The sequence below is a fragment of the Chiloscyllium punctatum genome, chromosome 19 (genome assembly GCF_047496795.1).
Source record: "Chiloscyllium punctatum isolate Juve2018m chromosome 19, sChiPun1.3, whole genome shotgun sequence".
Lineage (NCBI taxonomy): Eukaryota > Metazoa > Chordata > Chondrichthyes > Orectolobiformes > Hemiscylliidae > Chiloscyllium > Chiloscyllium punctatum.
Window position 1 is genome coordinate 78072244 of NC_092757.1, and position 26985 is coordinate 78099228.

Genomic DNA, 26985 nt, shown 5'->3' on the forward strand with positions numbered 1-26985 from the left:
GGAAGGGTTCGGGAGTTCCAGTCTGCACCACTCGGGAGTTGAGGCGGGATGTTGTTCATGCTGATGGTTGGGAATGGACCAATCCACTGTAACATCTCCTTGGGTTGGTCGACTGTGAGAGACCCCAGTGTCTGTCTCCACACCGACTGTGGTTCAGCATCACTCGGGAAATGAGAGATTTCTCCAACAGCGAGAATCCCCAGATCCTCCTGACTGTTTTCTTTTGACTGCCCGTGTTCTCACATTTCACGGAAGTTGTGTTTTTTTTCTAAGGGAGCAGTTGTTCCCACCCCGGCACCCCCCACTCACCCCCACACTCTCTCTACGCCCCGTCCGAAGATGAAATTGTAACATTTCTTGCCAGAAACTTGGCGCTTCATGAGAGAGAGAGAGAGAGATCAGAGAGTGGGAAATGGCGCTAAATGAAGATGCCGCCTTGGACAATTTGGGCGGATCAGGACACACGGCCTCGACCAAGGAGCACCAGGAGACCGAGAAACTCCTCAACATCTCCGGAGGCAACCTGGGGAATGGCATCAAAGACTCCAAGGCGTTCCCCGCCAGCCCCCCGAGCGGCAAGAAGGCGGAGAGCGAGCCGAATGGCCACGGCGTGGCTAGCTTCTCCTCCGAGTCCATGTCCAAAATCGGAGTGCCCCCGGCCTCCCCATCCCGGATCAGCCTGGGCAGAGCATCGTCCACCGTCACTACCAGCGGCCAGGACCAGTCGCCGCCCAGAGACTACCTGCTGTTGGCTATCGTCTCCTGCTTCTGCCCCATCTGGCCCATCAACATCGTGGCGCTGGTCTACTCTATCATGGTGAGTGCAACTTTCTCTCACCTGCCACTTAGATTGGATTAGATTCCCCACAGTGTGGAAACGGGCCCTTCGGCCCAACCAGTCCACACTGACCCTCCGAAGAGTAACCCACCCAGACCCATTTCCCTCTGACTAATGCCACTAACACTATGGGCAGTTTAGCATGGCCAGTTCACCTGACCTGCACACATCTTTGGACTGTGGGAGGAAACCGGAGCACCCGGATCTTCAACCACGTTTTTCCAAGGGTCGAATGTGCCTCATAGAGAGCTTCATAACTGCCCCTCCCCAAGCCCTCGCAGCTTGTGTAAGCCTCTGATTGCCTTCAGCCCCCAGTAACTTGTTTTAACTCTCTCCCTCCGCCTCGCTGTAACTATTCGGCTCATCCCTTGTACAGCCCGCTCTTCAAATGAGCTTCGAAACCCCTGCTTTTCACCCAAACTTATTAATCCAACTCATCATCCAGCATCCTTTTGAATGCTTCTAGAATCTATATCATTCAGGCTCAGAAAAACAAACCTCTCCAAAGTTGGCTGTCACTTTCCCTAAATAATTATTAAAAAACCTCTTCCGAAAATGTGAATCTCTGCTGGTTGTATACATTCTTAATGAACACAGGTCGCTGTGAGTAAAAGTCCGAGCCTTTGTTTTGCTGTCGGCTGCCCCGGTGTGAGCTGGAGACCAAATCTAGGAACAAATGACTGCAGACGCTGGAATCTGTACTGAAAACAAAAGCAAAATGCTGGGGATCACAGACAGCCCCCATGGAGAGAGCAAGCGATGACTCTTCGTCAGAGCTGAAGTGAAGTGTGGAGGGGACAGCATTTATGCCCCAGTTCGGAGGGTTGTGGTGAGGGCAGGGGGTGTAGGGTGCAAGTGGAGAAAGGTAGTTTCAGATTGGAATGTGAGAAGGCAGAACAATGGAAAGGACAGTAAGTGGGATGGGGAGGGGAGGACATGATAACAAGCTAAAAGGGGAGGAACGGTTCACAATGTCCAACCCAGCCCAAACTGGAGGACCATCTTCATACTTTACAGCTTTCCGGACTTAATATTGAGTTCAACACCTTCAAATTGTGAATCATCCCCATCCTTTTTTTAGCTTGTTACCATGTCCTCCCCTCCCCTCCCCCATCTCAGTGGGACTGTCTTTTCTTTCTCGTCTGGTAGGAGACACGCCATTGTTCTGCCACTCTCACATTCCGATTACTTAATCTGAACTATCAAGACCTCCCCACTAGACCTACTACCCTCCAACAGTACCCCTCCGAACTGTAGCATAAATGCTGTCCCTCCACACTTCACCAGCTGTGAGGAAGAGTCATCTGGACTCGAAACGTTAGCTCTCTCTCTCTCTCTCTATGGATGTTGCCTGACCCGCTGTGATCCCCAGCATTTGCTGTTTTCAGTGCTTTGGACAGACAGGCTACAAGAGTATTTTCTTAAAAGACAGCGAGAGAAGGCTAAAAAGAAGTTAGGGCGGCACGGCGGTTAGCGCTGCTGCTTTACAGCACCAGAGTCCCAGGTTCGATAACTGTCTGGGTGCTCTGGTTTCCTCCCACAGTTCAACGATTTGCAGGCCAGGTAGATGGTCCAGGCTAAATTGCCCATAGTGTTGAGGGAAATAGTCAGAGTCTGGGTGGGAGGGTCGGTGTGGATTGGTTGGGCCGAAGGGCCTGTTTCCACACTGTAGGGAATCTAATCTGAACAAGTTGCCGGCTACTATCAGTGGAGGTTGCAGGGGGTGTGGGATGCAGAGTGAAGGGTTGCTCCTGAACTCGGGTTAAACCAGAGATTGGGTTCCTCTGCGAGAGGCAATGCCCATTCACTGAGCACTGTCGGCTGCTACTGACAAATTCAACCAGGCAGCGCTGACCGCGTTGTTTCTATCTAGCTGGGGAGTTTATGCAAACATAACTTGTACTCCAGGTTAACGCGATCGTTTAAATACAGTGTTGTCTTTCCCCCCCCCCCCTCCTCTGAGTGCTTTGAGGGTGTGGCTGTTTGCTAGGCGTATCCAGTTACCCGCATCTCTGCCCAAATTGGTTCAGCCCAGAGTCCCCCACGCGAACTCCCTTTGTCGAAACGAGCTCACCGATTCTGCCACCTGAAGACACTCTGTGTTGGGACTCTTCAAGAGAATCCGAACTGACCGTGCTCGATGTCTGATCATCCATGAGCATCCTCAGCAAGTGCAGAAGTTGGGAATGTTAAAAGACCGCAAAGGTTCCCGCTCGGCATTCCAATCCATTGGGGTAAAAACAAGGACTGCAGATGCTGGAGACCAGATTCTGGATTAGTGGTGCTGGAAGAGCACAGCAGTTCAGGCAGCATCTGAGGAGCAGCGAAATCGACGTATCGGGCAAAAGCCCTTTATTCCTGATGAAGGGCTTTTGCCCGAAACGTCCATTTCGCTGCTCCTCAGATGCTGCCTGAACTGCTGTGCTCTTCCAGCACCACTAATCCAGATTCCAATCTATTGCCCCACTACTTCCTCAGAAGTTTAACCTGATTGAATATTGCGGAAGGTTTGGGGAGGGGGTGTGCTCAGTGGTATTGTCTCTAGGAAGTCTAGGCTCACATATATTAAATGGGGAGTTAGATGCGGTGCAGGAAGGTGGGATCCTGTGCTAACAAGTCTGAGTGTGTTAAGAAAACTAAGTGAAGGACACTTGAAACCAAAAGAGAAAATGCTGAAAAATCTCAGCAGGTCTGGCAGCATCTGTAAGGAGAGAAAAGTGCTGACGTTTCAAGTTTAACTGACCCTTTGTCAAAGTGAAGAACATTTACTAGGCTAAGGTGTATTTTTAAAAATGCACTTTGCCTGTATCCTCCCCCACCCCAAGCTTAATTATCCATTCAACAACTGAGACAAGCAGACAATAACAAAGAAGTCAGGTTCAAACAATTGGTCATTTTTTTGCAAAATGTTCACCTTTTTTTCCTCAAGTGTTACCCCTCACTGACTTGTTTGTATTGTAATTGGCTCTGTAGGGACTCATTGTCTAGGTTTCCACCATATCCTGTCAAGGTTCCTGTAATTCTGTGGATTATGTCGATTCTTCTATGCCCCAGAACTGTCAGTTATTTCAGAAGGAGTCAGTGTTCGAGACAGATGCTGTTCAAAAGCTACCCAATCTCTCACAATGCATGTATCAAATTCCTAGGATATTGTCAGAACAGGAACCATCCCACTTCACCCCACCCCCTTTTGCAGACTTTGATTGGAGAATAAAAGTCTGATAAATGGCCAATCTTTTACAAAGACTAGATATCAGAATAAAAATTGTTTATTTAATTTTCCTTCAATTAACATGGAAACATAAATTTGACACAAATATAAGTGGACATTTCAAATGCACAGCTGTTTAAACAGTTTCTTTGCTGAAATGATTGTTAGGTTAATGGTTCAGTTTCGCAAGATTGAGTAAAGATCAATTCAGAAGATTTTATATCTGACTTGGAATAATTATTCATTGATATCCACTTGCTGATTGGCCCTTGATTTGATGATAGCTGAATGCAAAGACGGTATGTAATTTTCAGGTTCTAAAACAATGCAGGTCAACGTGGCATCTGACAGACAATAGGATATGAGATGGCACAGCAAAACTGGTTTGCACTTGCCAGTTACATGACAAGTGAAGTATGTTACAGCTTCTTTTTATGTTGCCTACAGGCAGGTGCACAACAAAGGGTGACAACTCCCCATTGAAGTAAAGATGTACCATTTGATGTGTAATATGATCTCATGTTTATACACTGATATCAGTTTGTACCATTTATGAACCTTTTTATGGATTGATCTATGCATGGAGCAATTGTTCAGATGTTTACATTTTTATTAGCTAACTGTGGATGATTAATTTGAACATACAAGTTAAATTGAAAGTTAATTAAATATATGTCAGTCCAGTGAAAAGCACATTTGCTGAATATACCTTGGCTATTAGTAAAATAGCAGAGGTGCATTTTACAACATTTTGATTTGAACAAGTTTATAATCATGTTCATGAAGCAGTAATTATTATTGGTTCATAAATGAAAGTGGAGGGAAGCTTACCATGCGGTAATGTTAGTGCAATACCAGTCTTCTAAAATTAATAATACAGAACAATTTCTAACAAAAAGGATTGTCCAGTTTCAGACTTGGAAAATTAACGAGCACTAGTTATCCTGTGACCCTCACTTGGGAAGGGAAACTTGGCCAGGATTCCTACTCCTAATTGATGTTCCATAGCTGCTGCAGAAATGTGCAATTAGGCCTTCCTTGATGTCCTCATGGTTAAATGGCTGTCAAGACTCTTAGTAAAATGTAGCCTACTAGATGCTGGCCAATGTTATTGGTACCCTGCTTATGAAGAAGTTGTGTCTAAAGAAGTGGAGGAAAAGTTGGGTGGAAGAAGTTCCTTCAAGTTCTACAATATAAAACCTCTGTATAGAATGAAACATATTCCAATATATAATTAATAAGACAAACTTGCACTTCTGTTTAATTACTTCTTGATTAATATTCAAATTTATTCTGATCTGTGCAATATTAATAGGAAAGATGATATTCCTGGGTTCTTAAGGGATTTTAGCACACCAGGGATCCTGTTGTGAAGTTAAGAAATGTAATTAGCTCCAATGTGCCAAATTGTAATAAACAACACAGCGGCAAGCCCAATGTTTCCTTTATACTGTAATTCACCATTTGATTTAATTGTTTTGCTTTTTAAATCTGAGTGCCATATACTGCACTATCCTATACTGCAAATTCTTGCAAAGAACAAATTAGTTGAGCTGAGATTGGATGCAATTCTACTCACAGGAGTTTCTTTGGTATTTTTCATCCAACAGGATAATTTCATTTAAGACTAGCTGTAATTAAATACAGTGATAATTGTTCATGCTGTTACTACCCTGTTATCATATTCTTAGTGACAGAACTATCCACGCAGAGCTGCATCACTTGTCTGATCTCTAACAACTTAAGAAAGTTCAAAACTGTGACTCCAGACTACTTAGTTGAAGTGATGTTACAGTAATGAGCATATTGATTTACTGTAATGACCAGCTGCATCAAGCAGTCCTGACTTAAATCTCTAATGCAGTGTTTTGTGTCTTTGCCAAATCATACCACACCCTTTATCATCACCATCCTCAATCATACTTGGTATTAACAAATCAATATTTTACTTCATGTAATTCAGCCAAAATACATCGTAAATCTCTTATTCTCAGTTTTTCATATGGAAACACTCTCTTATAAGCACTGTCCTTTTTGACTGGTACCTGATGACTGTGGTTTTATAATGTTACTGTTTGGCATCTACATTAATGTGCCCATTATATTGCATTGGTAATAGCTTTGAATGAAATCATATGGTTTGGGCATTCTGCTTTCGAAGACAACACTAACCTGGGAGGTGATGAAACTTTGATCAATCAAAATTAATGATGTTAGTGTTGAGAATGAAAATTTATATTTCTAATTATTAGCATCATTACTAAGTTCAATTCATATATGTTAGAGCATTTATTAGCACTGAGCATATGCAATAAATTTGTAAGACATTAGGAATGATTTCAGAGTGGATAAACTCACTTTAATTAAGGCTCTATTGATATTCCAGACTTTTGTCTAATTGATCTGAACTGGATTGAAAGTCAGGACACAGAGGTGAACAAACAATACATGTTATAACGCACTAAACTTAAGAACATTTACCTCAAGACGATAAGGATGTTCTTTCAAAGAAATACTCCTTAAGAAGACATTTTAATTGCTTTATCTGAGAGATATATTAATAACACTCAGATATGCTTATGTTTATATTCTGATCAATGAGTTTAAAGTGAATGTATGAAAATTTCCATAGTTGGTGACTGTCCTGATGGGTGGAGCTACCCTGTCCCTTTGTTTGCTGTGAGTTGCAGTATAACATCAGTATATGCCAGAATACATCCATGCTGCCCAGTCTGCATTGGCAATCTTTGTAGCATTTCTAAGCTCGAGAGGGAACTGGGAGACCCACCAGCTCAGGGACCACTTTAGTGTATTTGAAAATCTTGCTGATAGTAATTTCAAAATTTTGAGAATCCAATCTATCGAGGCAAAACACTGTGTAGATTAGAACATTTTCTGTAGCAATTTAGCAGTATTTAAAAACGCTTCATATCCTTCTGTTATCATTTAACCCATCCAGCAATCCTATTAAAAATCTTCAAGTCTAAATAAATAATAGTGACTTGGATCTGAATGTATGTCTTGGTTCTATCTTTGAAATGCCGCATGAACAGTACAGATGGCAAGCTGAGCAGCAGGCATTAGGTTGTTATAGCTTGGTGCCTCTGCTATCCCTAGGAACAGTCAATCTCCAGGAGAATGACAGCTCATGCCACACGGCCAAAGTTGTTGTAGGGGAATTTTTAAAATGCTTAAATTATAATCTTTAAAAATGAATGAATGACCATATCAACATAACTGCACGAAAAAGGCTTTTTGCATCACTAATAAGGCTCTGTAGATTCCGAGAGGCAATTCCATTCCTTATATGAAATTATAAAGGTTCTCAGAAATCAATTACTTTATAATCTTGTAAAGTACTTGAATTTGTTTGGAAACTTGTCATGCAGTAGAAGTTGTAATATTTTATCCTGTTATTTCATTATCTGATCTGTACAGTAATGACATAGAAAGAAAATACAATATAAGAATGCCTGTTTGAGATTCTGTAATTGTATAATCCGAAATTGCTTTGAAGGTTTCTTTTTTTCAATTACATTACACTGGTCCATTTAATAAAATCAAGACCAGTACTGCGTGATCATTGGTTCATTTGAAATACTTTAAAATACACTTAAAAGCATATAAGCAGCCACTTATAGTATTAACATTCACAGGCTCAAGTTTAAAATAAACAAATTACCCTTTTATAGAAAAGTGCATGCGGAAATAATTTGAGACCATCTCTTTCCTTGCTCATTTTGCTGTTTCCTTTATAGATAGTGGATTTGTGCTCTAATAATAACATATTTAAATGTTCAATTTGTCACATAGATCTGCATCTAAATCGTATTACTTGCAAGTTTTCAGAAGTCTTGAGATAATAACTTTAATCCACAATTAGCTACCAAATGAAAGAGTTGCTCACAATTTGGAATGTACTTTTGAAAAATCTAATATTTGTTTTTATTTTTTCATCCAATAGTCCAGAAACAGTTTACAACAAGGTGACGTGGATGGAGCCAGGCGATTGGGACGTCTTGCCAGATTACTGAGTATTGTAGCAATAGTCATGGGTGCCCTCATCATAATCACCTACTGTGTTGTCAACTTTGCAGGTAACAGTGGATAGGAAATTGGGCAAATCTAATGCACTGTTTATATGGATGGCTTATATTTAATAAAAGATCACAATAGCTGTCAGGCTAATCTTGAATAATTTTGATTAATCTGTATGGATTGTTGCGAAGTATAGATCACCAGGGAAAAAAAAGTTAAATCAGAGGTGGTGTTTGGTAAGTGCATAGCAATGTCAGTATCAATAGTCATTTCACATCAAAAATTTCATTACATTTCCAGAATGTTTAGAATTATACTATATTTAATCAAGTCATTGTTTGGCATTTGCACCTCTATATGTATATGGAGGACACTTAGCATGAATAGAATAGAATTTGATTTGTTTGTAAGGTTGACTTGAAAATGCAGTGGAAATGTGCTTCACAAGGAGCCTTGAGGTATTTTGTTGTCCCCTATTGCTGTACTTTGCTTGCGTTAAAACATTATTTTCGTATTTTGTGCATGTCAGAGAAGTAGAAAAGTGATATTGAAAACCATTAGACCATATCAGAGAAGCAGGAAAGCAACATTGAAAACCATTAAACCATAGAAAGATCAAATGTTTTGGAAATCAGTCCCAGATTTGTCAGTCGCCATGTGGTAGAATGCCATGTCTAGCTAAAACTCAGTGTCAAAGGATAAAATTATACAAACTAAGAAAAATTATTAGATTTTGAATAAAGTGAGATATAGCAGTCTATGATAATGGAACCCTTGGGTGGACATGGACAAATCTAGACTTGGGGTGACAATTACCGTATGTGGCAAATAATGCCCTGAGATTCAATTAAAACTGCATAGGGTTGTGATAATTGACTAGACTAACAATATCAACCCATCAAGCCATGTGTGGCTAGAAAAGATGGGGCAGGGACTGGATATTCCAAGATAATTAACTCACTTTCTGGATCTGCTGTTGCTACTTTACCCATCTACAAGGCTGAAATCATGGATGCGATGGAATAGTCATTGGATGGGTGTAATAACAATAACTCCCAAAAAGCTCTGCTGCCATCTAGAAAGAAGACATCTGCTTGACCACCACGCTGATACTGAACTTAACGTACAGCCCTATCACCACCGCTGTGGGGTTATAATATATACAATCTGCAAGATGTCTTGGAGCACTTTGAGCTCCACTATCAGACTGGATGAAGGCAACATCGCCATCATCTGCAAGATTCTCTGTTTGGTACACACGACTGGTCTAAGTGCTGCAATATCCTATCTATCAGTAACGTGGAAGCACCATCTACCCAAGTATTCAGTGGTTCTAAGAGAAAGCCTGTTGGGCATCAAGGAAACAGTGAAAACAATAAACATTGCTGTACTGGTGTTACTTACAATGTGAGAATATGTTCATGAAGGGAAATGGAAATGGTTAAGTTACTAGACTAATGATCCCGAGAAGTGAGTTCAGACCCCACCACAGAAGTTGGGACATTTACAAAATTAATTCTGGAATAAGAAATTAGTTTCAGTCATCAGTATCCAGGGATGTGCAAGCTGGGTGGAATAGCCATGGTAAAAATACAGGGCTACAAGGATAGGGCGAAGGGGGTGGGACTGAGTGGGATGCTGTTCAGAGGGTCAGTGCAGACTCGATGGGCTAAATGGCCTCTTTCTGCACTATAGGGATGCCTTGATAATGATGACCATACAATTACCAGATTGCTGCAAAAGCTAATTTGATTCACTCATGCCTTTCAGGGAAGGAAATTTGCTGTCCTTGTCTGGTCTGTGGCTCCAGACTCACAGCATTGTGGCTGACACTTAACTTTGTCATAAAATAGTACACGGTAAAGGGCAATTAGGAACAGACAATAAATATTGGCCTTGGCAATTCCATCCACATCCTGTAAATAAATTAACAGATTTAAATTGACCCTATAATTGAACCAACCAAGTTGTGAATAGAATGTTATTTAAATAGAATTATATTCAACAATAAACAGGTCCAGGCTTTTAGCTATGTAGATTAAATAGGTGTATGACAGACTCTTAGAGGTAACAGAATTAACACTTCTGCTAATTTTCATTATGTCTTAAATAGATGGTATTGGCAGAACCTGGTACTCTGTTTAAGCATGACTTATCATTGCCAGGCCTCCTGCCTGACAAAATTCAAGCCAGTGAAAGGAGAAACTGTGTGTAATAGGAGTGAGTGCTTGCGCTTTGGGAACAACCTTCCTGTGGTTGCCTGCAGTCTTAATGCCAGACACTGAGCAATCCCAACTCTTACAAATATTTTCCATAGCTTTGATGCTGTTAGGGAGTTAAATAGTTGTGTACTTATTTACATCACCTTGCTGTATGGAACTGCTGAACTTCTCCCTGACTGATTTTAATCAATGTGCTGTATCGAAACTTCCTGGATTTAATGTCATTGTTGTTCTATTCTGATCTAAATCAGGAAAATGCTGCACTGTGAGCGCTTTTTCTTCTGATAACACATAAGGGGAGCTTTTCATACAATTTGCCTGCTTAAAGTGTGTAATACTGTTAGAATTGATCTAAGACAATAGATTTCTCTTCTTGTAACTTTTACAATAACATGGGAATTCAATAGAAAGTATTTGATATTTGAACGCGAATCGTGTTTCAATAAAAAAATGGTATGTTTTCCTTACATCATTACCAGTAATGTATTAAAATTCTAGTAACTGCTAGACACATTATCGCACTTTCTCACAGTACTGGAATCCCAACAATAGAATTTTACAGCACACAAGGAGACCTTTCGGCCCATCCGCTCTGCACCAGCCAACAAGGAGCCATCTGGCCAAATCCCATTTTCCAACTCTTGATTTGTAGCCTTGTAGATCATGGCTCTTCACATGTATATCCTAGTAATTTGTGAGTGTCCTGAGGATTACTATTGTACCATCCATCCAGGCAATGAGTCTCAGACTTCCATTACTCTATGGGTAAAAACATTTCCCCTTGAATCCCCTCAACACCTACTGCTTATCTGAAATCTACACTTCCTGGTGATGGACTTTTGCATCTTAGATCCTTTATTAATTGTATATACAACGAAGTGATTGGAACTCCAGCTGTGGCCCAATTGGTGTTTTATCAATTCCAGGTGGCTCCCGAAACCTGGATTCGATTCCAGGCTTGGGCGACTGTCTGTGTGGAATTTGCACATTCTCCCTGTGTCTGCATGGGTTTCCTCCGGGTGCTCCAGTTTCCTCCCACAGTCCAAAGATGTGCAGGTTAGGTAGATTGACCATGCTAAATTGCTCGTTGTGTCCAGGGATGCGCAGGCTAGGTAGATTAGCCATGGGTAAAAACAAGGACTGTAGATGCTGGAAACCAGATTCTAGATTAGAGTAGTGCTGGAAAAGCACAGCAGTTCAGGCAGCATCCGAGAAGCAGGAAAATCAACGTTTTGGGCAAAAGCCCTTCATCAGGAATAGAGGCAGAGTGCCTCTATTAGCAATGGGGAATGTAGGGTTTCGGGGATTGGGTGGGCCTGGGTCGGAGGATTGGTGTGGACTCAATGGGCTAAATGACCTGTTTCCACACTGTATGGATTCTATAATTCTTACTTTCTGAAGTAGTAGTGATCTGCCTAATGATACATCGTCCACTTATTTCCTCATGCCTTGTACTTTCCTCTTCAACTGCAAGTGGGAGTTCCCCATTTTCAATTTCAAGTCTTCTAACATCTTGATTCTCTTTCTGCCCCTTGATTTACATATTTCTAATATCTTTTTATTCACCTCTTTCAGTAAACCCTCAAGCCTCAGAATTTAACCATGTTTCATTTCTTGATGATATTCCATCTGATAGTAATGATCTTGTCTTCTCCACCTCTCTATGAAACTCTTCATTGTTCTCCTGCTGTCTCTAATTCACCTGTTTCATCCTTTTTCTAGAGCTGCATTCCACTATCTAGTTTTTGGGTGTCTACTTTTCTAAAGGCCCATATTTCAGAATTGTAAAGTCACCAGAGGATTGTTGGGCTGCTCTTGTTAGAGACAGAGATGATTGGTGATGGTTTAATCTGAGGGTCACTGCATCTCAGGCGAAGAGAGAGGTTGAGAAGAAGGCTCCTTCATGGTAACCTCAGCTGGTGCGAGAGCCCCAGAGAATAAGACACTCCAAATCCCACTTTGGGTTGGGACTTTTCACACCAAATCCAACTCTGAAGTAAGACAAAAAGCATTTTTATTACTGAATTTTCATTTGTAAGTAAATACAGTAGACCCCTTACCCCTGCCCCCGTCCCCCATACCCACGGGTGATACGTTTCCAAGACCTACTGTGGATGCCCGAACCGTGGATAGTGGTGAACCCCTTCATTTGAGTTGGAAATATAACTCTCCAGCAGCCCTTTGGTTCCTGGTTCTGGAATTTTCCATGTAATATGTTCGGGCCGCAGGTAACTGAAACTGCAGAAACCATTCCCCGGATACAGCGGTTACCCTGTAATCACTTCCGTGGAGACAAACATTATATTTGTGTACACTAAAGTGGTCAAGACTATCAAATTCATTGAAAACAAAAGGCACATATGCAAATGTGTACAATTTCATTCAGCTTCCCCACAATGCAGGAAAGAATGACCACTTAGCAACAGAGTATATGGACTAAATATGTGAAAATCCATTTTAAAAATCACCCTCCTTACCATCTTTGGAATCAAGTAACACTGCAGTCTGCTTCATGAATAGCATCATCATGTGGACCACCTTCTGCAGCAAACACAATGGCTCTGAACATGTTACTTCCTCAAAATAATCATCTTCTGTGTCATCGAGTGCATTGGGTTTCCCACATTTCTAAATGATTTGACCAGTGTCCTTTCTGAATTTGGCCAAGACCTTCACCATCCACACACACATAGGGTTGCTAATGTTTAAGCACGAGTGCAGCTTCCCTTGTGAAATGTCACCCCTCCTCTGATCATCCAGTCATTCCACATTACTTCTCATGCTGACCTTGAGGGACCTATTTAAAGAAACCTCCAGTGGTTGAACTGGGCAGTTGAGACCACCAGGATTCACAAGACTATCATTGCTTTGTGATCTCGACAAGGTGTGATCTGAATTTGTCCCGGATGAGAAGTTTCTTTTATATAATCATCCCGCTCAGAAAATCTAAACTTTCCTCAGCCCTATTTTCAAGCCACTTTTATCCATTCATCCTTTAGCCTGAACATGGATAACTGCACTTTATGGGAAATGCTGTTTTGTGATGGTTTTTCTCTCGAAAATGAAGCATTTGTTGACTTGACACTGTTTCACTCTAACTTTGCTCGCCATTTGACTGACTGGTATGTCAAAATTCTTGGGAGTCCCATGTTTCCAATTCAGGCTAATGCATTCTCTGGTTGATGTTCAATCATAGACCCCTGAAAAGCGATAAGCTGGAAGATGCTGTAAATGCTTGGTCTTCGGTCACCGTACAAAATAGCTTCGCTTTCTTAACCCAGTGCACCATCCACAGCTGTCAGTCAGAGTGAGTCCAACAGTGTGGATGAATTCCCATTGAGGTCCTGCTTACTCAACCTTACCACTTGCCTCAGATGTGGCAACCCTCAGGTTAAACCTGTTTTCTCTCTCTCTTTCACTCTAAGAGAGAGTACTCCAATAGTGACTTTACCCCTTTTATATCATCCAGGACTAGCATTGAAATCTGAAATGCCTAATTTCTTGCTTGTTTTAGGGAAAAGGTTTGGACTAGGTCCTTGAGAAACCAGAGTCCTTTGTGATGATTTCCACTGACATAATTTTGCACTTTCAGTTTTCACAAACTCGTTTTTCTTTTGTTTGCTCATTTATTTTTGGGCACCTTCCCAGGCTGCGCAGAGAGTCTCCCCTGTCTCTAAAGTTCTCCTCTGATGCCTTGAATTCTGTGGGTGCTGCAGAATTATTTGTCTGCCTTCCAACCTCAGGAATGTTAAGTATGAATTTGCTGAATTAACTGCTCATTGACATCCTTGACCCCAGATAGGGCAACAAATTAACATGTTATCTTTGAATAATATCTCCAGCTGCAGAAACACCTGATTGTCCCCTTCACTATCAAATCCCCAGTCACTATTGCAGTTCAACTGTTCCTCCTCTCTGGTGCGACTCCCAGTCTCAAGGCTTTGCTCTTTAGTTAATATTAGTTAACATCTAAGTCAATGACTCTTCACTGCCTTCTGAAATAGCCTGGCATGCCAATTATTTCAAGAGCACTTGGAAATGGACAACAAATACTGACCTCACCAATAACAACCACAGCACATCAAAGAATAAAGAAAAAGTACTATTATATTTGTCTCATTAATGTTTAGTTCCTCCCCACCACCAGTGATGGTGCCATAGCATGAGTCAGTTTGCTGACTCACTTTCTGTTGACCTCCCACTTGTCTTCAACACATTCTCTTGACAATCCTCATCTCTGCCTTTCTCTTTCTCTGCAGTAGCAATGGTTTTCTCAACTCTCTCTCTGTTCACCTTGCTGTGGCGTCCTCCTTTTTGCTGCTCACAATCTACTTCTGTTTGCTACCTCCTGTAGCTTCTGGATAATTCCTTGACATCTTTGATGCTCACTGCAAGGAAAAGAGATTTACAGGGTTATTGTAATACAGTTCACCCACAGAATATTTAAAATAAATAGAAGATTCACGACCAGTATTTCAAGCAGGATAGTTATATCAGAAAGAACCACAATAGAGGGGAGTCCCTTTTTCCCAGTGCAGATATATTGAAGACTATAAATAACAAAGCGATTTTGGGTGGCACGGTGGTTCAATGGTCAGCGTTGCTGCCTCACAGCGCCAGGGACCCGGGTTGGATTCCAGCCTCACGTGACTGTCTGTGTGGAGTTTGCACATTCACCCATGTCTGAATGGGTTTGCTCTGGTATCCTCCCACAATCAAAAGATGTGCAGGTTAAGTGAATTGGCCATGCTAAATTGCTCATAGTGTTAGGTGCATTAGTCAGGGGTAAATACAGGGTAGGGGAATGGGTCTGGATGAGTTAATCTTCAGAGTTGGACCTGTTGGGCCGAAGGGCCTGTTTCCATACTGTAGGGAACCTAATCTAAGGATTTCATGGATACTGGCTGGCAATTTTTCCAAATAACATAGTAACCAGGTAACTGGAAGTAGTTTATAACATTATTGATGCCATTATGTGGGACTTCGCAGCACAAATTATTTTTTAAACAATTATTTATTGATTATTAAGAAGAAAAAGAAGCAACACTATGAGCATCTATATTCTCATAATAATGAGAAAGAAACATTTCACTGACATCTTAGCTGAATAACGCCATAGTCTTTAAAATCTACCTCTTGTCCTTTGAAACGGCACTTTTCCTGATTTTCCTCAGCCCACGATTTCATTTAATGACAAACTGGTCTGAGGGGCCGAATGGCCTAATTCTGCTCCTAATTCATGCATTCATATGTAATAGGCTGGTTACTGGTTTCTGGAAATTGGTGATCACTAATTTGGATATTGTGAAAAAGGCTTTTTATGAGCACTGTTTGATCTGTGGTGATAATATAGTGAGAATAACACATGCATTGTCATGTGTATCATCGCAAAACAGATTCAACATGGTTATGATTTTCAGTTGTCAGTTTCCCCAAAGATAACAATAGATCAAAAGACACTAGACTAGATTCTATTGTCAAAATAATAGTGCTCACCATTATTGCACACAAATCACACAGTACCCTTGAGTGACAGGAGATGTGAGGTTTAATACAAAGATTTAGAAGTTGCTGACAGGAATGCATTGCTGCACTGTGAGATTTTATAAGACTCCAACTTGCTGTTTGGCTCCCTATTCACGTGTATTCAGCACTGTGGAGTCACTGCGTTTACAGTATAAATACAGTGAAACTCACCACAGAAAGATGGATCTTGTCCATTTTAGGAGCCCCTTCCTGATGGTGTGATAAGTCTTCCTTACTGCCAAACAATATCTCTGGCACTGAACATCAATTTTTATGTGTTATTTTAGTTTACTTCCATTGTACTCGATGTTGGAGTTTTTTTTAAGTGTACAGAATATAATGTGTCTTTTGTCTCTTGGAATGCTCAGTACAGTATTACTGTAGAGAAGGAGGCCATTCAGTCCATCAGTGCTAATTCTGTTAAGTAGCGATCTTCAGAGCAGTCCCCTGATCCTTTGCTGTATACCTGAAATGTATTTTTCTTCTTTAAGTGTTTATCCAGTTTCCCTTTGAAGTCTAATATTGCATTAGTATACCCCTCTCATGGGCAATACATTCCAAAGCCTCATTTCCTGCCGTATAACAAAGTTTTGCCTCTGGATGACTTTTTATTTCATTCATGGGATGTGGACGTTACTGGCTGCATTATCACCTGTCCCTAGTTGCCCTTGAGGAGGTGGGGGTGAGCTGCTTTATTCACCTGTTGCCCTCCATTTGCTGTAGGTTGACCCATATTTCCATTAATCAGTGAGTTCCAGACTTTTGACCCAGCCACACTGAATATGTGACATACTTCCAAGCCCGGAGAGTGAGTGGCCTGAAGAGGAATTTCCAGGCTGTCATGCTTCCAAGTATCTGCTGCCCGTGTCCTTCTGAATGGCAGTAGTCATTGGTTTGGCAGGTGCTGTTTAAGGAACTTTGAATTTCTGCAGCATACCTTGTAGATGTTAGTGGTGCAGGGAAGGAATGTTTGTGGATATGCTGCCAATCAAGCAGCTAAGCGAAAATGAGTACTGCAAATTAGAGCCAAGAATGTGGTGCTGGAAAAGCACAGCCAGTCAGGCAGCATCTGAGGAGCAAGAAAGAAGGGTTTTTGTCGAAATGTTTACTTTCCTGCTCCTCGGATGCTGCCTAACCAGCTGTGCTTTACCAATCGAGCAGCTGCTTTATCCTAGATGGTGTCAAGCTTCTTGAGTGTTGTTGGAGTTGCCCGCATCCAGGCAAGTGGGGAGTATTCCATCACACTCCTGAGTTGTGCCATTTAGATGGTGGACGGGCTTTGGGAGTCAGAAGGTGAGTTACTTGCTGCAGTATTCCCAACCTCTGACCTGCTGTTCTGGCTACATTTCTATAGCTGGTCTATTTCTAGTCAATGGTAATGCCCAGGATGTTAACTGTGGGGGATTTGGTGATAATAATATTATTTAATAGCAAGAGCAGTGGTTAGATTCTCTCATGTTGGAGGTAGTTATTGCTTGGTATTTGTACTGGGCAAATATTATTTGCCACTTGTCAGCCCAAACCTGGATATTGTCCAGGTTTTGTTGTATTTGAACATGGACTGCTTCAGTAACGGAGGAGTTGCAAATGGGACTGAATATCACCATTTTAGACCTTATGATGGAGGGATGGTCATTGATGAAGCAGCTAAAGATGGTTGGGCCTAGCACACTACCCTGAGGAATTCCTGCAGAGATGTCCTGGAGCTGAGATGACTGACCTCAAACAACCACAAGCCATCTCCCTATGTGCCAGGTATGGCTCCAACCAGCTGAGAGTTTTCCCTGATTCCATTGATTCCAATTGTGCTCAGGCTCCTTGGTACCACACTCAGTAAAATGATGTTCAGGGCGTCGCTCTCGCCTTACTCTGGAATTCAGCTCTTTTGTTCATATTTGAACCAAGGCTGTAATGAGTTCAGGAGTCAAGTGGCCCAGGTGGAACCCAGACTGAGCAGGTTATTACTGAGAAGGTGCTGCTTGATAGCACTGTCAATGACACTTTCCATCACCTTAATGATGATTGAGAGTAGACTGATAGGTGTGTAATTGGCTGGGTTGGATTTGTCCTGGTTTTTTTGTACAGGGTGTACTGGGCAATTTTCCACAATATTGGAACAGTTTGGTTAAAAGGGAAAAGTTTAGAGCACAACTGTTTAGAATTATTGCTGAAATTTAGGGGAGGCAATGGCCTAATGGTCTTATCATAAGGCTACTAATCCAGAGACCCAGATAATGTTCTGGGGACCTGGGATCAAATCCTACTATGATAGATGGTGGAATTAGAATTAAATTTTTTAAATATCTGGAATTAAGAGTCTAATGATGACCATGAACCCATTGTCGAATGTCAGAAAAGCCCATCTGGTTCATTCATGTCCTTACCTGGTGTGGCCTACATCTGACTCCAAACCCTCTGACCAGTTAGGGATGGGCAAGAAATGGTGGCCTAGCCAGTGATGCCCTCATCCCATTAAAGAATAAAGAATGTTGTCACAGCCCATAACCTCTGCAGCCTCCAGCTGTTTCTTGATATTACATGGAATGAATCGAACTAACTGAAGGCTGGGGACTTCTGGAGGAGGTAAGGGTGGATCATCCACTTGGCATTTCTGGTGGAAGCTTCTTGCATATCCTTCAGCTTTAGTGTTTGCACTGACGTGCTGGGCTCTCATTACTGAGGATGGGGTTATTTGTGGAGCCTCCTCCTCCTCAAGTGAGTCATTTAATTGCCCACCATCATTCATGACGGGATGTGGAAGGACTGTAGACCTTAGATCTGATCTGTTGGTTGAGAAGTCGCTTCACTCTGTATATCACCTGCTGCTTATGCTGTTTTGGCACACAAGTAGCCCTACTTTGCAATGTTGGAGAAAGTGAGGACTGCAGATGCTGGAGTACCAGTGTTGAAAAATATGGTGCTGGAAAAACACAGCAGGCCAGGCAGCATCTGAGGAGCAGGAGAATCAACGTTTCGGGCATAAGCCCTTCTTCAGGCCTTCCTGAAGAAGGGCTTATGCCCGAAACGTCTACTTTGCAATGTAAACAGGTTACTGCCTAACGTTAGGTATGCTGGTGCTGCTCCATGCAAGTTCTTCTGCACCCTTCATCAAAATGTTTGCCAGTTACTTTAACTAAATGCCCATTGTTTACCATCCCTGATACCACCTGGATTAGTATCTCTTCATTTAGTCTGTAGTCGTCTATTCAGTCCTGCTCTTAGTTTTCTCCACTCTGCAGACAACGATCCACAAACGCTTGTCCTTGAAATTATTGTAATAAACACCTTTTCTACCCTCGTTAACCCCTTCAAGTCAGCTCTAAGGTGTAATGTCTAGATTTAGACAGAATGCTGCAGAACTAGTGTCTTAGATAGGCTTAAGATAACTTCTGGCTAGTACATGCTGCTCTCTATGAAACATTTGACCTCACACAGTTTATTATCTCTTAATACAAGCTTTCCCTCATTTGATTTGCTTTCTGTTTCCAATTTGATATTTGAATCTATTTGAATTTAGACTCTGGTTCGGACTCTGCATTGGTTATTCTTCAATTTGAACTGATTGGTTCAGAGATGTAGCGATTTGCTCTTTTAGTATAGTTGTCAATGCCCTATTGAAAGCTCCAATCCTTTTCCATCTCAGACATACTCCAGCAAGTAGCCCAAGATCCTTGAAAGTAAAGGGGGCAAGGGTAAGTCTAATGACTGGCAGGCAATGTTGGCTCACCAGTTATAGTTAATTCTGGTTCATCATCAGATTGGCAATCAACCTCGACACTTGAAATATTTCCACCTCCAGCAACAGAGAAAGAAATAGAGCTAGATGCCACTGCATTAGAATGCCTTTCCAAAGATTTCCTTCCCATCTGCTTATCATTATAGTGTAGGAGGGATTTGTTTTATTTATGTGTTGCTGCCATTACCATAGGGTTGCAAGATTCTTTGTGCACCAAGATTACTTTACCTTTGAACTATGAACAGCTCTGGGGTCAAAGTCGTGTAACAAGAAAAATGTTGGATGTGCACAGGTTAGGAAAGTTTCAGGGAGGTATTACATGGGGTTACCTTTGGGCAATTTCATTAATCAAAGAGTTGTGGGAGCAAGCAGGAAACTAAGAAGAGCTCATGCTATTCACAAGAGTTGAACAAGGTTGTCTGAAAAAGAATTACTCAAAAGTTGGCATCTATTGTCAGAGAAAGTTGAAACTGCATTGCTGGCACATCAAATTGATGCTAAATATTACATTGACATTTGAACACGAAGATCAGTAGGCAGAAGTGGGATGGATGCTGACGTTTGGCACTGGTCCGTGAGATCCAGCCAGAAACACACTCGTGAAAAAATATTCTGAGCTTGTCTTATCTTGGAAAGGCAACTTAGCCTTCATGAGATTCCTGAGTACACCAGATGGAGGACGCTGGAAGAGCCATTGTGATTTTTATCACAGCATACGAGAGGTAACAACAGTGCATTTTAAAATATTTTCTTCCATTAACTCTAATATGACAGTACATTTTGCACTTATGAAAATTTCTTAATTAATTTTGAAGTAATGGCATCTCAGTAGCTCCTGCCACAGTGTGTACATCAGAATCATGGAGCTGATACTGGCATAAGAATAGACCCAAAACTGAATAACACCTCCTACCTCATTTAACGGTTTATGTAATGGATTCTCACTGTTCACTATTTGCCAGAAACATGTTTTTAATATTCTTGTTGATGATTTAATTGCAAGTAGCAAAACAAAGATAACGCTTTTCGTGCTTTTATATTGTATAACAGATTTTCCAAAATCAAGTCAAGCAGCATGCCACTACAAGGATCCATTAATTCACTGGATTTTGGTGGCTACAAGAAATATCTGTTTTCATGATAGATTTATGAACTAGAGGACATGCAAATGAAATTGGGTTTTCTTTGGACCCAGTGGACCAGAGGACCATTTTCTAAGTGGCTCTCACTAAATCCTTGAAAGCACCTCCCTGGTGTTGAGACTTGTGCACACAGCTACCAGTAATCTGAATTAAAGCCTGCCAGGCTATCTCAAAACTAATGTTTGAACACTCATTGAAAAAAAACCAAACTGCTACCAATAGTTGCACATTCTGCTGCCTACCACTAGATCTATGAGGTAAAAACAATAACTGCAGATGCTGGAAACCAGATTCTGGATTAGTGGTGCTGGAAGAACACAGCAGTTCAGGCAGCATCCAATGAGCAGCGAAATCGACGTTTCGGGCAAAAGCTCTTCATCATTTTATTCCTGATGAAGGGCTTTTGCCCGAAACGTCGATTTCGCTGCTCGTTGGATGCTGCCTGAACTGCTGTGTTCTTCCAGCACCACTAATCCACCACTAGATCTATGTCTGAGGAGCCAAGTGGTACCAGTGAGGCTCTTGCACATGGTTTTAACGACGTGAGTAAGACTTAATCACTCTACTCCCCCACTTCCACACAAGAAGACATATTTTAAGAACTTTTGTATTTAATCTCATTCGATTCTCAAAGCTCATCAAGAGTCCATCCGTCACAATGAAACTGACAGAATGTTCTTAGAAACAATCATGAATCAATAAATTAGAACAAGCTTTATTGATTGAATTCTAATATCTTCTTTATATTTCAGTTAGTGCATAGAAAACCTGCCACACCTCAAGAAGGTTTTGGATTAGTTCCTTTTGGGACACACCTAGAAGAAGTCTGGCTCTTTATGGAAAATGCAATGTATGAAATCCAGAACAAGAGGTTTGTCATCAAAGGCTATCCAGCCATTCCAACTTCACTTAATGTGCATCACTTACAACTCAGCATAATGAATGCTGGAAACAACATTCCTTTCAATTGACATCTGGCAACAGATCTGAAAGCTATTCAAAGCCAACTCCAGTGAGATACCTGAAAACAGGACAGCTCTGCAGAATCCTTCTTGTTAGGAATGGCACAAGTGCATGCGCCTGAAAGCAGAGAAACTTGTTACCATTCGAGATAACATGGTTACAAACCCACTTTCTGTGTTATTGCACAAAAACTCTCAAGTGCACACTGTGATTTTTGCTCTCTTTTGTACAAAAAGAAAAGGACAGTGTTGTCTACAGAGCTAAAACCTGCCAATGGCGAAGGAGGAAACATGCAATGAAAGAAATACAGAAAAGAAGCTAAATGTTGAAAAGATTGGAGCAGAGAATGGAACCAACAATTATATCATTGGTTACTGTGGGTATCATGATGCTAGTTTTGGTAAACAGCAGGATTTTGTACTTTTTATGAAAAACACCACTTGCACGCGGAATATGAATGTGTTGTGATTGAATTATGTGGTTGAGGTATTTGTGGGTGCAGATATAATGGTCATATAGTAGCAATATACTCGTTTTTGTGGCTGTATTTACTAATAGAATGAGCGTTTACTCAAACATGAAAGCTCTTTCTGATTTGTTTTGTCATTTTCACAGAATGATTGATTGTTCAGGTACTTGAGAAGTAATCTCCAAGCCACTGATCCCTTTTCTTGGCAATTTATTATGGTGGTGGTTAAACTCACACAGCATTCAAGGAACATATCAATTAAAAGTGACTATTTATCATGTTTAAGTGATTTCTTTTTGGAAGCTGCAATGTGGCTACAGTCTTTCCACCTGTCTTCCTTTGAGTAGGGAATGATAAAAACAAAAATTCTGAAGATATAATATTTGGGACATGAATGAGGAATTAATTTTTGGCGTGATTAGGCTTAAATTCTTTCTGAGTGGCTGAAGACTTTCAATTAAATTCATAAAACACCATTAGTCACACAAATCAAGTTGAATAAATTGTGTATATAGAGAACTTCACGTGGAGCAAAGTCAGAGTTTATTTATTTTCTATTTGGTAAGCAACATTTGGAGGGGATTTAATCACAACAATTTGTTAAAGCTGCTCTCAAAACTGAGAGAATAAATTCCCTCAACTCTCCATTCATTAAATGTTACCCAAACATTGTAAATGAGTATAGACTGTATCATTGTAACCTTGTGCATCTCAAAATTTCAGCATGCAACAAAGAGGGTGGAGAATGACCCTTCTTGAGGACTGGTAATGCACTTATTGGTACCACATGTGGTCTGTAAATAAATATACATCTTCATCTTTACTGTTGGGCATTTAGTACAGAATTATGGATGGCTGATGGTTTCACTTACTCCAGGCTCAAGAACATTTTTAAACAATTGTCCTTGTAGGAGACATGGATGGTACACAGATTTTGAATGACTTTGAGAGTCTAAGGGACTCATTGACCTTATCAGTGTAGACCGGGATCAGCACCTCCAAATCATTGCTTCAGTCAAATATTCACCTCCTGCTCCATGGAATGAGGCTTATGCCTGAATTGGGCTTGTGACCATCTTTTTGTCAAATGAATTCGTCATCAAGGTAAAAAGGGTATTTTTTTTTACTTTTAGGTGGCATTAGTGTTTTGTGTTCCCCTGGAGCTTGGTTCACCATGGCTTGTTTCTTAGGGGAGGCAATACAAAGGCTAGCGTCAACCCTTTAAAACAGATTAAACCGAATACTTTTAAGATAATTGGTGCCTCAGTAGGTTTGTATATGGTGGAATATGGGAAGTTTGTGACATAATGCCATTGGATTAATAATCCTCATACCATGTGGACACAGGTTCAAATCCCAACTTGGCAGCTGGTGGAATTTAAACTGAATTAGTAAATTTGGAATTATAATGCTAGTCTCTGTAATAGTTGGCATGTAAAATATCGTCAATTGTAAAATCCCATCTGCTTCACCAAATGTTCTTATAGAGAAGGAAATCTGCCATCCTTACCTGCTCTAGCTGACATGTGACTCCAGACCCACAGCAATGTGAGTGTCACATGACTGATGTCCAAAAAGGTCTAGCGAGCCAATGAGTTCAATGGCAGTTAGGGATGACCTATGACACATCCCACGTAAAAATAAGGATAAAGGAGGTTTCCCAAATATATGTTTTGAATTCATTACGTATTTTAATAGAAAGTCAAACTGGTCACTTATTGTATTTCATACACATTTCAAATCTTAATGTCTACTTATTCCATCTATTATTTTTGATGTTACTCAGAGATCCATTAACATACATCCTGGAGAATCCAGATATAAAATACACTTTCAGCCTTAATGATTGCTTCCCCTGAGTCGATTCTCAGCATATATTCAGCTGCATGCAGGATGTATTGTAGGCAGCAGGACTAAAGCATTAAATAAACATGACTCACAAAACATTATTTCCTGGCAAGCCAGTTACTTTATTTTTAATATCCTGTTTCTCAAAGATTCACTAAATGTGTTTTAACAAGCAAATAAGTAGCCATGCCACATTGGATTGAATTTCAGATTGACTTCAACCATATCTAGGGAGACTGTAACACTTCTGTCACATTACTGACTGAGAGAAAAGTCTTGTCTGTTTGGTGGTCTTTACCCTCCTACTCCAGTAATGGTTTCTCAATTCCTCCGACAATCAATTATATAGTGGCATATTTACTGTAAATGACAATAGTCCAATAGGAGCAAAAATAATCAAATGCATAGAATCTTCTATGTTAAAGGCCATTGTTTCATATATTAATATCTGATAGGTTATTTATCCATAACCCAACATTAAAGCTTGCTTGTTAATTGTCACTCTAAAACACCATCCATAATTCAGGCACGAGTGCTAGCCCACATTGCATTGAAATGTTTTCTTTGCATATATTGTAGGAACAGTTTAACTTCAGTGTTTATTTAATTATATTATATCATGATGAATGCTTTACCGCAATAAAGTATAAGCATGGACATTTTTGATTGTATATGGTTGTATGACCAAATTTCCAATAGGTGACTGAATGTACGCAACAGCTCTGCTAATGCATGAATCTGCTAGTATCTTTGACCTGATACTTTGGTTTGTTGACCATTTTCTTGCAAGTTGAAAAGGAAATCTCTGTACATATGCTTATTTTGTATAACTTTGCATGAGATGGAATAAAATGTAACATGCACGGTCGCTGTGTGAATTGTAACTGATTTACATTACCACAAACAAGTGTAAAACCGTGTCTCACCAGTACACTAGTAATATTTCAAACACAGTATCAATGCTCTAAAACTTATTACAGAAAACCAAAAAAACTTGCAAGAAGGGTGGCATGGTAGCTCAGTGGCTTAGTGGTTAGCACTGTTGCCTCACAGCGCTAGGGACCTTGGTTCAATTCCTGCCTTGGGTGACTGTCTGTGTGGAGTTTGCACATTCTCCCTGTGTCTGCATGGGTTTCCTCCAGTTTCCTCCCACAATCCAAAGATGTGCAGGTTAGATGGATTGGCCATGCTAAATTGCCCATAGTGTTAGGTGCATTAGTCATGGGTAAATGTAGGGGAAAGGATCTGGGTGGGTTGCTCTTTGGAGGGACTTGTTGGGCCAAAGGGCCTGTTTCCATACTGTAGGGATACTAATCTAATACAGGAAATCTAAACCAAACCTGAGGAACTTGACTTTGTTAGATCGAACCCTTTATCAAACCATTATTACAGGTATATGTTGCCTAACATAAGATCATTCCATAACCATTAATGTAAACTGCTCTGTATTTTACAACAGGAGGATCATTGCTATATGGAGTAAACCTGATTGCATCTTTTAGTTTCTGCATATGTGTGATTAAATATTGAATTCCTGAAGATACTTTAAAGAGTCATCAAGCTTGATATGTTGTTTTTGTGCTTGTGAAGTGACTGTATGCTGAAATCAAGCGATGGAGTCAAGACATTTACCCCCATTGACGGTGTCAGAAAATGTTGAGATTATTATAACCATTTGTAAGTGAACGTTTAATGATGTGCTATGTGAAATTATGGTCGAACAACTTCACTAATTGCTGAAAATGTAATTTTGCAAGAGTGCAGTGTGATTGCTTCAGAAGTGATTTAGAATTAGAATGCCGACAGTGTGTAAACAGGCCCTTTGACCCAACAAGGCCACACTGATCCTCCGAAGAGTAACCCACCCAGACCCATTCCCCTACCCTATATTTACCCCTGACTAATGTATTTAACCTGCACATCCCTGAACACTATGAGCAATTTAGCATGGCCAATTCACCTAACATGCGCATCTTTGGGTTGTGGGAGGAAACCGGAGCACCCAGAGGAAACCCACACAGACACGGGGAGAATGTGCAAACTCCACACAGACAGTCGCCTGAGGCTGATTTAGTTGCTTTAGCTTCTTGTGTTTTTTAATTTCTCTTAATCACTGCTATTTTTCTCAATTTTTATTTTGCATCCTGGATATGGATTAAACCTAGTTCATGTTTCCTGTTCAATATTTCTTGGTTGGAGATGGTGGAGGGCCAATTTTAACCCTGAGAAACAGCTGAATTGGGGTCGATTGAGATTTAAAAATGTTTAAATATCTTGAGCTTGATCCTAACCTAGCTCCAATATGCTTACTGTTGATGATATGGAGGTGCTGGTGTTGGACTGGGTTGGACAAGGTCAAAAAGCACATGACACCAGGTTACAGTCCAGTGAGTTTATTTGAAAATACGAGCTTTTGGAGCATTGCTCGTGAGAGAGGAAGACCTTGGCACAGAATGTATAAGGAAAAGATCAAAGGGTCGTAATACTCATGACTCTTTGATCTTTTCTTTATATATTCAGTGTGTAAGATCTTCCTCTCTCATTAGCACCTGATAAAGGAGCAGCGCTCTGAAAGCTAGTGTTTTCAAATAAACCATTGGTCTATAACTTAGTGTCGTGTGTTTTTTGAGCTTATGCCCATGATCAGGATAGGGCAGAGACAGAGCAAGCAGATTGTTCATTTAAGTTTAATTGTGCAACTGGAAGCAGCATACTTACACTTTATTGGTTTAAACCAGGCTGGCTAGGTTTCCTGGTCCTTGGGAAAGCCAACAGCCCAACAAAGCAAGAACTACCTTTGGGGAAAGGTATCTGGACCAGGAAGAGGAGCAGTACGTCTAAATACCACACTGTCTTTTTCCCTGTTACCAGACCATTCCTACTCCAGGGTCCACCATTGGACTAGGTCTCCAGATCTAAGATCAGACTCCGCCAACCCAAATACGTCATGCTCCCAATCACACCAGCTGACCCTTTATCTCTTCTCTGGTCG

At 40.9% G+C, this 26985-nt stretch overlaps 1 protein-coding gene across 2 annotated transcripts; it reads left to right on the forward strand.

Moving 5' to 3' along the window:
* LOC140491500 (trafficking regulator of GLUT4 1-like) lies at positions 1-24861 on the forward strand. Of its 2 annotated transcripts, XM_072589766.1 has the most exons (3): positions 3-817; positions 8014-8146; positions 21466-24861. In XM_072589766.1, the coding sequence occupies exons 1-3, from the start codon at positions 413-415 to the stop codon at positions 21474-21476; spliced, it is 549 nt and encodes a 182-aa protein (XP_072445867.1). In that variant the 5' UTR covers positions 3-412; the 3' UTR covers positions 21477-24861. The 2 variants fall into 2 exon arrangements, with proteins under 2 accessions (XP_072445866.1, XP_072445867.1); XM_072589765.1 differs by lacking the exon at positions 21466-24861 and having other exon boundaries at positions 1-817; positions 8014-10754.
* Positions 24862-26985: the final 2124 nt, after the last annotated feature.

Excerpts from the sequence above, each read along its gene's own strand:
- LOC140491500 (XM_072589765.1), top strand. The coding sequence starts at position 413 with ATGGCGCTAAATGAAGATGCCGCCTTGGACAATTTGGGCGGATCAGGA. Across the intron at positions 818-8,013 it reads CGCTGGTCTACTCTATCATG|TCCAGAAACAGTTTACAACA; the intron begins GTGAGTGCAACT and ends TTCATCCAATAG.